Here is a 16,408-nt window from a genome sequence, read left to right on the forward strand (position 1 = left end):
GACGCATTTTACTTGGGTTACCCCTAAAACTTCTTTGCACCATCTCTCCTGGGGCCTGATCCTGAGGTCAGGGGACATCTTTCCATTGACGTCAACGTCCACTGGCTTGGACTCACTGGGATCGTATTTGGAGACAGCCTCAGACTCCAGAGACCAGACTCTCTTCTCCACCCCCCAGAGCTAACTACTGCTGGCTTCAGGGGGAATTAGATCAAGCCCATTCAGCTAGCATAACCAGGAGCACAAGTTGGCCCTGTGATGCAAGTGACCATTGGCCACATGCTGGGGTCAGAGGGGAAGACAGTCCACTGACTATCTCTTCCAAGACCAGCAGCACCAGTAGGTAGGCCTGGTCTTCCTGCAAAAGGAACAGAACAGGAAAAGACTCCCAGCGCAATTTCCCCTCCAGTCTCTTGGGGCCTGGTTCCTGCTCAGTGTCCACAAGTCCTGGGCAGAGCAGGCCCACTGAAAGAAAAGCATCTTGCTGACCCTTCCAGAGCCCAGTGTCGTTCCAGGTGTAGCCAATCAGAGCCCCTCACAGATGGCGCCACCTCTGAGAGATGCTAGCAGGCTTCACCCGGGATAAAGAGTCTCCATTAATGCCCATAATGGGAGGTTTCCATGGTGTAATTTCACCTGGACCAGGTCATACATTCCCATGAACCAGGCTCCTGAGCAGGAAGGAGACTCAACTGTCCCCCACTGCCACCTTAGAAACTCACCTCCCTCCACCCCTGAAAAAACAAACTGAGGCAAGCTTCATCTCAGTGACTGAGATTCTACTCATCCTGCTGCCAGGGGGAGGAGAATGATTTGCACAGGAGTCTGATGGAATTTGACCCAAACCTCTCCCCATCCACCTGCAATGGATCCCCATGAGAAATTGCCCTGCACCCATGTGCTTCTTTCACTGGGGGCTGTCCCTAAACTATGCAACACATGGTGGGGTGAGCGGGTTCTTCAGTTTGCATGTTTGTTTCAGAGTTACAAGGGCTACATCTTGAAAATCACCAACTGCACTATGTAATTTATGGACAGCCCCTTGGGAGAATTCCTTCAGGAACTAAGAGTGGAGATGGATCTTAATTTCCATCAGGGAGCTGCCCATGCTTCCTTCATGGGTATCATATAGAGAGTGCGGGCCCAACCCTGCAGATTTCCCACTGGCTCACTTACACTCTATGACTAATATTAGCATCCCCAGCCTTGCAGATCAGTCCCAGCATGGTTCTCGCACTACACATGGCCTAGATGGTCCCATTCCATCCCATCCCCATTGAGTCCTGCACAGGGACGCATTAGATGGTGGTCTATGAACAAAGGATGCTCCTAACTCACGAAACACCAGCTCCCCTTGGAAGATGCCACACTTCTAAAAGCTGAACTGAAATGGCAAGCCAACACATAGGTGCGCACAACCTCCAGACAATGAATTATAAGCAACCCGATCTCCTAGCAGTCCCCTCTTTCAGCCCCATTAAGGAAGAGAGACCCAGAGCCAGCGCTACCCAAAGCCCACAGGTCTCATTCCTTTGGAGTGGCAGATTACTTCTCTGCAGCAGCAGCTGGATGCCAAGCTCCAATCATGGGTCCATTCTTCTGTGTTTCAACCCAAACCTGCTCGAGTGGCCCAACTCCTAACCGGGTCAGCACGTCAGTTTGAAAGTTAGTGGTCCAATGGGGCCAACAAAAGGCAGCTTTCCGGTAGCCTGCAGGTTTAATTGAACAACCTGAATATTGAGCAATTCACCAACTCCCTGTCTGACTCAAAAGCTCTTGATATGCAGCCTCCCTTCTAATTCCTATCAATATCCCCAAGAGTTTTGCAGACTGCTCCAAAGGGGAATGCACATGGCTGTGCTCGGGGTGGGGGTGGGGTGATTTCTGAGTCCTATTACAAAGCAAAAAACAATGACTTGTTAAATGATTTGTGTTTGTTGCAAATTATTTGAAAAATGAATAAATATGCCAGGAAGTCTCCTAGCCACCCTCATTAAAAATTATTCTAAGTAAAGAGAACGCGCATCAATAAAGTCAGTGCATTAGTCTGTAAATGAATTAATTAGCATTTGATTACTAGGCATTACTCTCACTTAAAGGCTGGAGTGGCTGAGCAGCGAGTTACGCTGGCCATGGCAAGCGCTGGCTGACCCTCTGGATCTGTTCACTCTGATCCCAGGGATTCTGCGATCTGCTGTTAAACCGGGCTGGGGATTAGTGGAGTCATGCACTGCTCTCAATAATGTGGCGGATTTAGTTTTATGGAGAGGTAATTTCTCCCCTCCCACACCCCCAAACACACACACACTTTTGTGCCTTTAAGACTCTAGCTGCAAACCAAGAACCTTCTCATGAGATGACCCACAACGGACCCCCCAGCAACCCTACCCTAGGTGCATCACAGTTCACCCTGTCCTCGCGCACTGCAATGAACGGGAATCTTCCCACTGACGTGAATGGAGTTTGGATTGGGCCCTGCACAGCAGTTATCAAAGAGGGGCTAGGATAGTCTCCCCCAGATAAGGGCACTGTCCTGCATTCACTGAATTAGATGGGCCAGTCCTTACAAAGGGCCTGATCCTGAAGTGCACTTACTCATGCGAGTTAAGTAATAATAATGCCTCTTAAATGAGGCTTTCGTCCATACCTCTCGAAGTGCTTCATATTGTACCGACAGGGAAACCGAGGCACAAAGCAGGGAAGTGACTGACCCCTGGCCACTCAGCAGATCCGTGGTAGAGCTTGGAACAGAGCACTAGACCTGGGTTCTCTTGAGTAGCTGTCCCACTGGGCCAAACCCTGAAGTTTGCACATACGCAAAGCTCCCACGGACTTCATTGTAACCTCTGCCTAAGTAAGGGCTCCAGCAAACAGCCCCAACGGAAGCTTTACCGAAGTAAAGCATCAGAATCCAGCCTTCCTCTATTCCCTCCACAAGCTTAGAAGCAGTTCACAGTCCCAGCTCAACGTCCTGCTTTGCATGCCCCCAGGCACCACCAGTGTCCCGCAGACAGATGGGGACATCTACTAAAAGAGGGAGACTTGCAACAAATCATCCAAAAGGAGGGGAGGCGGCCTGCATGGGGTGATCCTGCGCCACTGAAGTCAATGGGAATTTTCTCATTGATTTCTAGGAGCATCAAGCCCCTACTGTGCTTAGCTCTTTCTGAAATGGATCACAAGAGGCAGCAGCTGCGCAAATTAACCCCCTAAAGGTCTCAAGGCTGGGGTTGGGTTTTAGTTTTTTGGCAAGGGCATCTTTGTTTTATTCCTCGGTTTTGTTTAAAAAAAAAATCACAAGCTTGAAAAAATCAGTAGCAATCATATCAATATAACGGGGGGCGGGCAGGGAGGGAAAGACATGCAAATATTGAACTATTCAAAACCATGCCTTGGGTAGATCCAAACTCATATTTACATACAGAAATAAAATACAGTGGGAACGATCAGCTTGGAATATAAATAGCTTACACTGAAATTTCTGCAGCTGCCATCTGCTGCGTAGTATCGGAAAGTAACATCGAACGCAGCCAAGGAAGGTTAATTAAAAAAAAGAAGAAAAGAAAAAGGAACAATGATCAGCGTGTGTGCATGCACATGTGTGTGCCCACCTGTGCATGCGTGTGTGAGGAGTGTGGTGGGGATATTGGCTCATACAATCCCCCCCGACACACACACACACAAAAAAACCAACCACCACACACAGAGAACCCGATGCAACGTTCATATCACATAAAAGGACAAATAAGAAAGGTCTCTGTGTGGGGGAGGGGTTGTTTGGGCTAGGGGAAAACACACACACACACACACACTCTCACTCTGCCTTCCTAGTTTTGCTGAATTCTAGTTCCAGAACCACAGGGAAAGGGAGGGAAGCAACAGGAGGTGGCAAAAGAAAACAGTTTGCTCCCCAATTTAAAAAAAAAAAAATAGATAAAGAAACTAGGGACCCAGACTAGCACCCTTGTCTGGAGCCGGTGTCTGATTTCCCGGCACGCCAGCCCAGGGGAAAGGTGTTTGAGAAACACCGCAGTAGCTTCCAGAGTCACAGATTTCCCTGGACAAGACTGGAGAGATGCACAACTCCCCCCCCCCGCCCCCCCCCCGACCACTGTCTGACTTGATTATTCTAATCAGTCTGCAGCGACAGAGAAACAGAATCGTAATGGGGTTGGGGGATGAGGGGGGGGAATTCCCACAGCTCTGGCTGTTTGTCAGGCCAGATTCTTGGTGCGTATCACATAATAAGCAGAGAGGGCTTGGTCCCGGTTTATCTATGGCCAAGTGAGCCTTCCCCACCAGTGGGTTTCTCCCCCATGCTTCTCTTCTGTGGATGTTAATGGTGTAACCCTGGTTGTCTCTGCTCCAGCAAAGCCGTCTCCCACGCACTAGGAATCCGCCTGTGCTAAGGCCGCTAACGAACCCAGAGGCCGTTCATGCAGCATCTTAAGAAGCGCAGCTCCTGCGCGAAGGTTGCTGCCCTCCCAACGCAGGTTATAAGCCATGAGGGAAAGGATGAGCCACACAAACACGGTGTGCTGTTCTCCCCTTCTGCGCCTCCGCCCCTGCTGCATAGGGCGCTCAGAGGCGAGGTCAGGCCAGGACCCAGTCGTTGCCTTTGATTTTGCACACTTGATTTCCCACCCCCTCCCGACAGTGGTCAGACCAGTTTGTGCAACGCTCAGAACCAGGTTCCCACCTCCCTGTGCGAGCCACTGTGGTGGTTACTGGCCCTGCTGCTCCCTGCAGTGGCTTGCTGCTGCTCTGGATAATCCCAAATGGTTATTAACACACCACAGCGTCCTTGCCACAAGGGAGAAGCCGGCTTGATGCCGAGGAAAGGACTGTTTTCCTGTGGGTGCATTCCCGTAAGCGACGTGGAGGCAGCCTGGCAGGGGTTAAATACTGTTGCAGCTTTTAAACTAAGTAGATCAGACTGTCCCCCCACCCACTTCTGCAGAGCGCAGGGATGAAGGAAGTGCCGGGGGCGGGCGGGGAGGGGGCGGGGGGGTCGGGTTTGGACAGTGCATCTTCTGGATGCCATAGCTACTTCTGGGAAGCCTCAAGTCAGCAGCCAGAGGCAAAAATCTTCTGCATCAGAGGGAAGCGTCTCCCATTTGTGGTGGAAGCAACCACTGCTCCAAGCTAGCCCCTTCCAGAGCTGTAGAAGCCCCTTCCCCAGAGGAAGGAGAGCCCCCAGGGGCAGATCTGTCTAAACTGCACTCTGGGGCTGGGGGAGGTAAAGCAGCCTCTCTAGCGCAAGAGCCTAATCCGAAGGCCATTGGGAAGATCCCCATGGACTTCGGAGCGGTCGCAGAGGGAGCTTTTCACATTGATTGGGCATTAAAAGCTGCCCCGGTAACCTCAGAGGGACCGAGTGATATTTTCATGCCTGGCACTCTGGGTCAGGCCAAAGGTCCATCTAGCCCAGTGTCCTGTCTTCTGACAGTGGCCAATGCCAGGTGCTTCAGAGGGAATGAACAGAACAGGTCATTATCAAGTGATCCATTCTGTCACCTATTCCCAGCCTCTGGCAAACAGAATTTTTTAAGTGATAAATTTGAGGCTCATTTTATTGGTCTTCTGAGCCACTAGAGTCATGGCTGGGTCACGTCGTCAAGCTTTACTCTTCAACCACGAGGGATAGAAACGTCTTTAAAAGCAAGCCAGCAAGCTGAAATTCTGATGCAATCCCCAGACTCCAGGAGCTGGAGCTTTAAGAGACAGATCAATGTTGCGAGACTTGGCAGAGCCCTATCCAACAATCCCTGCCCTCTCTCTGCCTGTCAGCCAGCCAAGGAGGAGAGAAATTAGAGATCAAAGAGGCCAGTGGGGTCATCTTTTCCCGCCCCACCAGACAGCGCAGGGCTGTTCCCTAGAGCGTCCCTTCTCCTCATTACTGAGGAGGCCGCGCTCTGCTCATGCCTCAGAACTGGTCCCGACACAGCAGGGATTCAGCCTTGCCGCATCGTTCTCCCAGCTCTACACGCCATCAGCTGTGCCCACCACTTCCACCCCTGCCCCCGTTCGGTAGAGCAGAGGGGGGGTCTTTGTGCTGCACTGCATCAGCCGGACCAACCCGCACACCTAACATCAAGCCTGAGCCTGACAGGAACGGCCTGCGAGGGGCCCCCCTCAGCTCACTCAAAGGCAGCCGGGTCTTGGGACCCAGCGTGGAGATGAGAAACCGACTGGCAAGTGCTCCCAGGCAAGCAGGGGGGAGGGGAGGGGGAAGAAGGGGTGCACAGGGATAACCCACCTCCCAGCAACGCCTTCAGCAGGGCCCTGGAGATGCCACCGGCATGCCTCATCCCCACCGCTTCTCTGGAGAAGAACGTACAACTTGCCAGCCGCTCACGGCCTCCTGAGGGGACGCACGGCAGCCACCGCCTCCAGGCACGTCCATGCAGGGAAAGATCAGCAAATGAGACCCATCCTGGGGGAGTCGGATGAGTCTTGTCCCTCCGCCACACACACACACACACACACACACACACACACACAAAAAGCCTGGGATGGACATGCCGTTACCCCAGGGGAGCATCCCATGCCCCTCATGGTGGCCTCTGATCCCCCCCCACCCCTCCCTGCCCACCCCCTCCCAGCAGGGCAGGGGAGCGGCAGACGGGCTTATAAGAAGGGCAGCAGAGAGGTGAGCGGGAGCTCCCTCTCGCCCAGCAGCGTGTCCCGCTTGAGGCTGCTGCCCTTGTTGACCACCTTGACCTTGAGGGCCATCTTCTTGACGCTGCCGGCTCCCAGGCAGTCGAAGAAGAAGTCCTCGTTGAAGACGGGGCTGCGGCTGTTCTTGATGATGGTGCTGCGTTGCTTCTGCACCTTGCCCGGGTTGAGGCAGAGGGAGACGCAGCAGTTGATGGCCCGGGCGTCGCACAGCTTGTCGAACAGCTCCTCGGCCGCGATGACCCGCACCCGCAGCCGGGCGTTGGCGGCGTCGTACTCGGCCGTGAGCCGCACGCTGCCCCCTTTGCTCAGCCGGACGGTGTGCTCCCTGGGCAGGCGGTCCGGCGAGTCCAAAGGCAGGAGGGACGGGGGCGGGGCGCCCCCCGCCGGGGGTGTGGGGCACCGCGCACACCGCTGCGCGCTGGGGCTGGTGTCGGCCGAGCTGTCGTCGGTGGAGAGGGAGCTGTTCCGGGCCACCGGGTGCTTGAGCTTGATGACCTTGGCCTGGCTGTCCTGGCTGAAGATTTTGAGCAGGGAGACGGAGCGGGACAGCAGCGGTGAGCTGAAGGGCGAAGACTCAGCCGAGGAGCAGGTGTCGCTCTCCCCGCCGCTGAAGTAGCGGTAGGGGTTCCTCAGGGACATGCCGATGTCGGAGGGGGTCAGGCGGGCGCTCTCCCCGTTCACCTTGCCCCCGGCCGCCCCCTTGCGCGGGGAGCTGGGCGAGGACGCCTGCGACTGGCACAGGCTGCCGTGCTCGCTGTGGAAGAGGGACTCCTTGCGCCGGGTGTGGGGGCTCTCCATGAGGGTGGCGAAGCCGTAGGAGGTCTGGGCCTTGGGCACGTAGGGGAGGGACATGGCCGTCTGGGCCTGGGGGTCGGCGTTGGTGCTGAAGTCCTCCTCTGAGGCCCACTCGTCGGCGCTCTCGATCTGGATGATGTGCCGGCTGGCGGCCTTTAGTAGGTTCTTGCTCTCCGAGGCAGCCTTGACCGGCAGGCGGGGGCTGCGCTGGGGCTTGCGGGCTGACAGGTTCTGCTCCGAGGCCGAGGTGCCAAGGTTGGGCTTGGCTTTCCCCTCTGCCCCCTCGGCTTCAGGCGGCACCGTTGTGAGCTTGGGCGGGATGAAGAAATCCGGGATCTTATCGGGGGTCAGCACGTTGCTGTACAGGGGGCCCTTGGACTGCTTATCCCCCGAGTCGCTGGCCCGGGCAGCACCGTTCTCCACCGAGCCACGGATCCTCTCCAAGAGCCACATGCTGCTTCTCCTGGGCTGGGGGGAGGGAAGAAGCCAAGGAGGGTGGAGTGGGGTTTAGACCCCCCCCGTCACTCACCCTCTGTAAGATAAACAAGCAAAGCCCAAGGGGCTCATCATGCCCAGGGTCAGAAACAGAGTCGAGGGTCACAGAGGGTGGGGGGTCTGGAATGGCAAATAAATTGGGGCCCCCCCTTCTGTGGGGCTCAGGGGGGATTGGAGCCTTACTATGGGCCTAGGGGGGGTTGGGCTCCCACCCTTCTGTTGGGTTCAGGGGGATTGGAGCCCTTACTATGGGCCTCAGGGGGAATTGGGGCCCCCATCTCTGTGGGGCTGGAGGGAATTTGGGTCCTTACAATGGGGCTTAGGGGGGATTGCCCCCCCACTCTTCCACAGGGTTATGGGGGGGTTGGAGCCTTACTATGGGGCTTGAGTCGGGGGGATTGGCGCCCCCCCTTTTGTGGGGCTCCAGGGGGGATTGGGGGCCCGTATCTGTGAGGTGCGGGGGAAGGGGATTGCCCCCTCCCTGGGAGGTGTGGGAAGGTCGGTGTATCTGCCAGCCCTCCCTTGCTGCAGGGGGCTGGAATTCAGAGAGGGTTTGGGGCGCGCCCCCCCCATTTCCTCCCAATCACCCCGATCCAACCTGCTGCTTCACCACCATCCCGCCCCCCTCCGCTCCGAGCGAACCTGCCACGACTCGCCCGAGCCGCGGTATTTCCCCGGCCAACTTCTGGGCCCGGCCGGCCGAGCGGAGCCGTCTGGAGCCAGTGGCTCCCGGCCGCCCTGAGTCACTCGCCCAGCCCTGGCTGCAGCCCGCGGGGTCTATCAACCAACCCTCCCCCGAGCTCTGCAAACACTTCGCTGGCTGCAGAGTCCGCTCGGGGGTGTCCAGCCCCCCCTTGGCCACTGGGTCCCCCCCAAATTGACCTGGATTTGAAATCCATCCCCCCACCCCCAGTCCCAGCGCATTAGCGCTCCCGGCGCCACCTGCCAGCCCCGGGGCCACCAGCACCCATAGGACCGACAGACGCAGTTAACTTCTCTCCGCTGCAGAGCCCCCGGCACCGGGAATGTCTAGCGTCGCCTCCCTTCCCCCCGCCCGGGCCGGGCCGAGCCGAGCCAGCCGCCGAAAATCGATTCCCCCCGGCGGAGGGAAACAACCAGCATCTGCAGCGCCCAGCCCCCCGGGGAGGGAGGCCGGGCCCAGCCGCGCTTCTGCTCTGCCCTCGGGGCCACTCGCCAGCCGCTGGCCCCCTCCAGGGGCGCCGGGGGCACGGAGCGCCTGGGATCGCCCCCGCTTCCCACCCGCCTGCCTGGCCCCGCCGCGGGCAGCCAGCGAGGGCGCACCGGGCTGGCCAGGTGGCCGGTGATCTCCTGGCGGAGACGGGGCATTTGAGCGCACGCCGGTCAGTTGCGGAGGGGCCAGCCTGGGATAGGGGTCCCCGCTCCCCCACCTTGCAGCCGTGCCCCGGCTCCACCACGGGCGTGAAGTTGTCGGGCGGGCACCTGTGGCTGGCGTCCCGCGGGCGCAGGGGGCTGCGGGCGGCTTCTGGCCGGCCTCCAACTAACTTCTTTGGGGGGGGGGGGAGAAGAGCAAGACGGCTCCCCCGTAACCCTCCTGTTCCGGATGCTAGGAAGGAAAGATACCCCGCGCAATTGCGCCATCTGGGTTTTGCTAGGGCTGGTTCGCGTTGAGGGGCCCCCAGGCGCGCCCCCCCCCCAGACCTGCGAGCAATGAACCCCAGCTGCGGGGGGAGGGGGGCGCCCCCCAGACCGGCACGCAGCGAACACCCCCGGCTGCCTACCTGCCGGCGGGGGATCCGCAAGCCGAGCCAGAGGGGGGGAGGCAGCCGGTCCGCGGCTGGCTCGGGGCTGGGAATGAGGTGCCTGAGCCCCGCCACTTCCTTTTATACCCGCTCTCCTGCCACAATTCATTCATTACGGGCGCCAGAAACCTCCCCAACACAGACCTCAGCAACGGAGCCGTATTCCTCCTAACACAGCTGCCCCCGACTTTTTCGGCTGCTCCTGCGCCTCGCCACGCGCTCCAGAGCGCAGCTGGCGTTCGGCTGGCACAGAGCTCCTCGCTCCCGCTGGCTGCACACAATGGACCGGCTGAGGGGGAGACACCGCCTTCAACCGGGGAGCGCTGCTGCCTCGCCTGGTTTTCCTTCTCCTCCCAGGCAATTGCAGCTTTCCCCAGAGCCTGGGAGGTGGGAAGAGTCCTTTCCCAAGGGCCAGGGGAGGTACTGGGGCTAAGCAGATCTCCTGCTGCGGGAAGAATTTGGTGGGACCCTTCTCCTCTGTGTGTGGACAGCATTGTGCAGAGGGCCAGGTGCCTGAAGGGAGTCTCATCTTCCCCTGATGCACCGGGTGTTGGCCACTGTCTGAGGTCAGGCACAGAACTTGTCAGCCCAGGGATCCTGTCCAAGCCTAACTCATCTCAGCCCCTGTGCCCCATTCTCTCTCTCAGGCTGGTAGGACAGCTAGGGGCTGGGATGGATTTGCAGCAGTGCAAATCAGACAAGAGTCAGGCCCCAGCGATCTAGCAGTGCTCTGAAGAAGTGAGCAGAAGGATGGCCGCATGGGTTTAGGAGTCAGGGACTCCGGGGTTCCATTCCCAGCTCTGCTACTGGCTCCCTGTGTGACCTCGGCCGAGTCACTTACCTTCCCTGTGCTTCAGTTTCCCCATCTGCAAAATGGAGCTAATGAATCTTGTCTTCCTCGTTGCCGGTCTTGGAGGCTTTTGCACAGTTCCTCTCCCTCCCATCCCGAATTCCTAGTAGGGCCGGGAAACCCAGGTCCTTTAGACATGTGGAATAGACAGACGAGACAGGATTTGCCTTCCTGGGTTTCAATAAAGGAGTCGTAGGAGCAGATTTGGAGACAGGCATTCTGGGCCCAGGGCCCTGGAATCTGCAATCTGTGTCTACTGAATTCAATGGTTTCAGAGTGGTAGCTAGCTCAGTAAGTACTAATTAACGTAAGGGCTTTGTTAAAGCCTCACCTGAAAACCCCCCCTTCCCCTGCTTGCCATGCACCGAAACCGAGACACATCCAAAGTGGCTCTGGCACGGTACCTAAGGGTGCTCCATGGGAGGGAAGTGTAATATCCCCCGCCAAGCACTTCAGCTCACCAGAGTGCTTCACAAAAGTCAATAGTCCTCCAAGGACCAGGCATCAAAGCTCAAGTACTCGCAGAGTGTAAGTGGTTTGATATTGTAGATGGCAGAACGGGGTGGGGAAGAGGACGGTGCTGCATATGATACATTTCGCTAATGTCCAGGAAGAATCACCTTGGGAGGGGACAGGTGTCAGGAGGGCGGGGGGGGTGTCTCAATAGGTTTGCTGGGGTAAATACCACACGGATCCTTTGTGTTTCAAGACGGAATGAGGGGACAAAGAGCAGGGCTTTGCATGTCTTTTTAAATCAAGATAATCAATGTAACGCTGATAAAAATGGACCAAATCTACCATCCTGGAGAGGGAAGGTCTTGGTACAGCTGGGGCAGTACTAGAGCAAGATGCCCTGCCCACACTGCAAGGCAGAGAGCCTCCCGAGGGCTGCAAGAAGCATGCCCCTCACTCCTTAGCCTTGCCACTGAGGCTGCCAGTTGCAGGCAGGGCTGGGTGATGTCCATCAGCAAATGGATCAAGGCCCAGCAAACTCATTTCACGTAGGCCACCCACCAGCCAACTCGCGTCACTCACTGGCTGCAAACTGGGCTAACCCGGATAGTGCAGACAGGGCCTGGGCTGCATTATGGAAGATTTCGTCTTCTTCTGGCATATGTGGCCTCTTTGGCAGACAGGCTGCTGGGTGAGATGGCCCGTGGGTAGCATCAATTGTCAAAACAGGCTCCAAAAGTGACCCTAGCTATTTGTCACGACTAGGAGTGGGCAGTCTGACCTAGTGGTCAGAGCAGAAGTCAGCTACCAGGAGGTCACAGTCCAAGGTAGGCCAGAGGGCAAACTGCAAGTGGGGTGTCAGGAGTTAGGCAGGATCAGGTTACCAGGAGAACAGAAGCAGGAGACAACTTGTGAGCAGAACCACGGCTTGATAACCAGAGTCAGGCCTGCTCAGGATACCAGGAAGTCAAGCCGCAGGAGCGGGAAGCACAAGGCCCACGACCCTGAGCAAGGTGGATCCCAGTTGCATGTACAACCTCCTCTTCATATGCTGGGTCTAAAGAGGGGCTGTGAGCCAATCAGGGCCCCCAGTGTTCGGCCAATCAGCTCCCAGGACTGGGGTCCACTGTGGGAGTTCAGGTCCTATTGAGACAACAGTTAGCAGGTCTCTGGGTGGTCCGATGGAGCCTGCTAGTGCCAAAGCACCCCGTGGACCAGCATTCGAGACCTATGGTCCCTGACCCAATTACAGGCCAACGAGCCTAACTTCAGTACCAAGCAAACTGGCAGAAACTTTAGTAAAGATCAGACCCCGAGATGAAGAATCAACAGAGCTTTTGTAAAGGGAAATTATGCCTCACCAATACAGGAGAATTCTTTGAGGGTGTCAACAAGCATGTGAACAAGGGTGACTCAGTGGATGTAGTGTACTTGGACTTTGAGAAAGCCTTTGACAAGGTCCCACACCAAAGGCAAGATCTTAAGCAAAGTGAGCAGTCATGGGGTAAGAGGGAAGGTCCTTTCATGATCAGTAACTGTTTAAAAGGCAGAAAACAAAAGGGAGGAATAAATGGTCAGTTTTCACAATGGAAAGTGGTAACTAGTGGCGTCTCCCAAGGATCTGTGCTGTTCAATTCAACATATTCATAAATGATCTGGAAAAGCAGGTGAAAAGTGAGGTGGCAAAATTTGCAGATGATACCAAATCACTCAAAAATAGTTACGTCCAAAGCTGACTGCAAAGAGTTCCAAAGGGACCTCACGAAACTGGGTGACTGGGCAACAAAATGGCAGATGAAATTCATTATGGATAAATGCAAAGTAATGCACATTGGGAAAACATAATCCCAACTATACATATACAATGAAGGGGTTTAAATTGGTTGTTTCCACTCAAGAAAGAGATCTTGGAGTCATCGTGGATAGTTCTCTGAAAACATCTTTTCAGTGTGCAGTGGCAGTCAAAAACACTAACAGAAGGGATTGATAATAAGACAGGAAATATCACAGTGCCACTATATAAATCCATGGTGTGCCCACAGCTTGAATACTGTGTGCAGATCTGATCACCCCATTTTAAAAAGGGAAAGGTACAGAGAAGGGCAACAAAAATGAGTAGGGGAATGGAACAGCTTCCGTACGAGGAGAGATCAAAAAGATTTGGACTGTTCATCTTAGAAAAAAGTTGACTAGAGGGGGATATGCTAAAGGTGTGTAAAATCATAAATGGCTGGAGAAAGTCAGTAGAGAAGTGTTATTTACCCCTTCACCTAACACAAGAACCAGGGGTCATGCAATGAAATTAATAGGCAGCAGGTTTAAAACAAACATCAGGAAGCATTTCTTCACACAACGCACAGTCAACCTGTGGAACTCCTTGCCAGGGGATGTGGTGAAGGCCAAAAATATGACTGGATTCAAAAAAGAACTAGGTAAGTTATTGGAGGATAGGTCCATCAATGGTTATTAGCCAAGATGGTCAGGGACACAGCCCCATGCTCTGGGTGTCGCTAAATCTCTGACTGCCAGAAGCTGGGAGTGGATGACAGGGGATTGCCCTGTTCTGTTCATTCTCTCTGAAGCACTGACAGGACACTGGGCTAGATAGACCATTGGCCTGACCCAGTGTGGCTGTTCTTATGTCTAATACAGAAGGGAAAGTTCTGTGTTCTTGTGCTGAATCAGCTAGGAGTTGTTCTCTGCTTCCTCCAGGCTCTTCAATATATTGCATTAGGTCAGGGATACCGTAATTACTCCTCTCCTTGCAGCAGCATGGCTGAAGGGTGCATTTTATCATCCACGCCTTGGGTATAGGTAGATTAAGGCTAAACATGGGCTGGATGAGTCAACAGAATCCTCCACATAAATCTCTCGGAGCTACCAGACCAGCCTTCCATTCTCCCTTCTAGCCTGCCAGCAGCAAGATGGACGGAACCAGGGACCCAAGCCTGTGAGGCGCTGGGCACCTCCTGCAATGTTCAGAGCACCCTGCCCTCCCCTTGAAGCCTCCGAAAATTGAAGGCACCCAGCACCTTGCAGATCTGGGCTCCAAATCAGCCCATATGTGTCTGTGGGTCAGGGTGAACCAAGGCTGTTCACATCCCTGAGGGACCCATGGGCCTTAGACCACACCCACCCCTCAGGAGAGCAGTTTCCCCTCCTCTTTTATTCCCTGCACAAGTTATTTTGATCGGTGAACAGCTCCCACGCCCCCCTGCCCCCAACATTTCCTGAAAGCGAGCTGCTCGCTCTATAAAAGAGCAAACTCGGGTGATGATTTATGAGGTGTCTTAGCACATTGTGCCGCATGACGGCGGAACAAGACTTAACGAGCCGCAGACCTTTAACACAAACAACAGGATGGGATTTGTGCTCTTTCTCCGGTGTATGTGAAGATCCTTTGCCACCTAATTGGCAGCCAGCAGCCTGGAGACGTCTCTGGGAGAAGGATTCAGCTGAGAGCCAGGTGCCATTATTTTGGCAAATAGTAAATTTGCTGGAAAATACCTGTTGGGAGCATTTAAACCGATCTGCGAGGCTTCCGCTGGAAATAAACAGAAATGGTTTCCTGGAAAAGTAGAAACGGTTCATTTCAGCCATTTCAAAATGTCCGTTTGTTTAGGATTGTAGCTAATTTTTGATAGCAAGAAAGGGTGAAAACACCTCAAAAGACCCAAAATTAATTGAACCGTTTCATTTTAGGCCTTGTGCCCCAGCCATGCAGACAGTCAGTGCATCATCCCTGACACACACACCCCCCGATCTGTGGCTCAGTGTTTGTGCCACAAGTCCTCCTTTTCTTTTTGCGGATACAGACTAACACGGCTGCTACTCTGAAACCACACAGTCTGGTTTCCCAGCTCCCACAGACCTCAGAGTTACGAACACCAGAGTGAAGAACTGACCGGCCAACCACACGCCTCATTTGGAACCGGAAGTACACAAGCAAGAAGCAGCCGAGACACTCCCCCGTCCCCCCAAAAAAGCAAATACCGTGTAAAACATAAACTAGTAAAGGGAAAGAGCATTTTTCTTCTGCATAGTAAAGTTTCAAAGCTGTGTTCAGTCACTGTTCAGCTGTAAACTTTTTAAAGAACAACCATAAAGTTTTGTTCAGAGTTACAAACAACCTCCGGTCCGGAGGGGTTCATAATGCTGAGGTTCTGCCCCTGTGTGTTCAGGACTGCTTTGCAGGTGTGTGTGACTGGTGGGGTGACCACACAGTGCGGAGTCCAACCTGGTGGGAGAGGGTATGAGGGGAGGGGTTGCTGTGGCCAGATGGGGGGGGGGGTCTCAGGCAGGCAAGCTGGGGATATCATGGAGATGCTGTGTGAGGGCCGGGGGAAAGAGAGAGAATCCCTTAAAACCTACTGCAGAGCCAGCCTTGGACTCTGCTGCAGGCAGTACGGTAGCTGGAGGGGAGGGGAGAGAGGGGCGGATCAGGAGGGGAGGGGAGGCCAAAGGAAAGGAGGGCAATTAACAAAAGGCTGCTGTTTGCCTTTTCTCAGCCTGTGCAGGGAAGAAGGCAAATAAAGCACAGAAATGGTTGAGTTCCCCTGAGATAAACAAAGAGCATTGGACATGGTCCAACCCTACCCATCTCTGCAGCCGGTGCAGAGCCAGCAGTCAATGGAGCACACAGAGGGGGCAGAGCTCCCACAGAAACTGACCTCCAGCTCTCTGGGTGATGAGCGTGCCAGGTCTCAGCTCCTCGCTAAGGAAAGGGGGATCAAGTGAAAGGGGGTGGCCATGAGGCAGGAGGCTGGCTACCGATTCTGAGTTAAAGCGAAAACCAGGCTAGTGGGTGGGGACTGGGGAACCCTGGGAACTGAGTGTGCCAGTTCTCAGCAAGGGAAGCTGCAGGCAGGTGTCCACACAGTCAACTCTGGGAGCATTGGGGAGATGTGTTTATAGACAGAGATTCACAACCAGAGATGGGAGCAGGAAGGTTCTTGGAAGCCCCACTGACTCCATGCACCGAGTGTGTCAATTCTCAGCCAGGGGGAGGGACTCAGAACCAGCTGCACACCAGATTCCATCTCTTTCTCTCCTAGCCTACCTGTGCCTGGTGCATTGCTAGGAAACACAGGTTTGAAGAGGGATCCTTTCTCTCCTGCCTCTTAACGTCTCTCAGACCTCTAGAGAATCTCTCCTGAGTGGAATTAAAAAGAACAATCGCCCGAGGGTCTCTTTCTTTCACTCGCAGTTCTGGTGCCTTTTCTTCGCACTGATCCGTGCGCTGCCTTCTTAGGCGCCAGTGTTAGTAGTGGGGAAGCTATTTCCGTGCCTAGGAAATGGCAAATTCTCTTTAACTTGACATTGTTCCCAGCACAAGAACAAAGGCAAGGTGTGC

General features: G+C 54.9%; 1 protein-coding gene across 1 annotated transcript; it reads right to left on the minus strand.

Annotated features, from left to right (window-relative positions):
- Positions 1 to 6,630: 6,630 nt before the first annotated feature.
- Positions 6,631 to 10,111, minus strand: C2CD4C (C2 calcium dependent domain containing 4C). Its single transcript, XM_074939436.1, has 2 exons — positions 9,732 to 10,111; positions 6,631 to 7,944 (listed from the first exon to the last, which is right to left on the minus strand). The coding sequence occupies exon 2, from the start codon at positions 7,927 to 7,929 to the stop codon at positions 6,631 to 6,633; it is 1,299 nt and encodes a 432-aa protein (XP_074795537.1). The 5' UTR covers positions 7,930 to 7,944; positions 9,732 to 10,111.
- Positions 10,112 to 16,408: the final 6,297 nt, after the last annotated feature.

Source organism: Natator depressus, chromosome 25, assembly GCF_965152275.1.
Source record: "Natator depressus isolate rNatDep1 chromosome 25, rNatDep2.hap1, whole genome shotgun sequence".
NCBI classification, from domain to species: Eukaryota; Metazoa; Chordata; order Testudines; family Cheloniidae; genus Natator; species Natator depressus.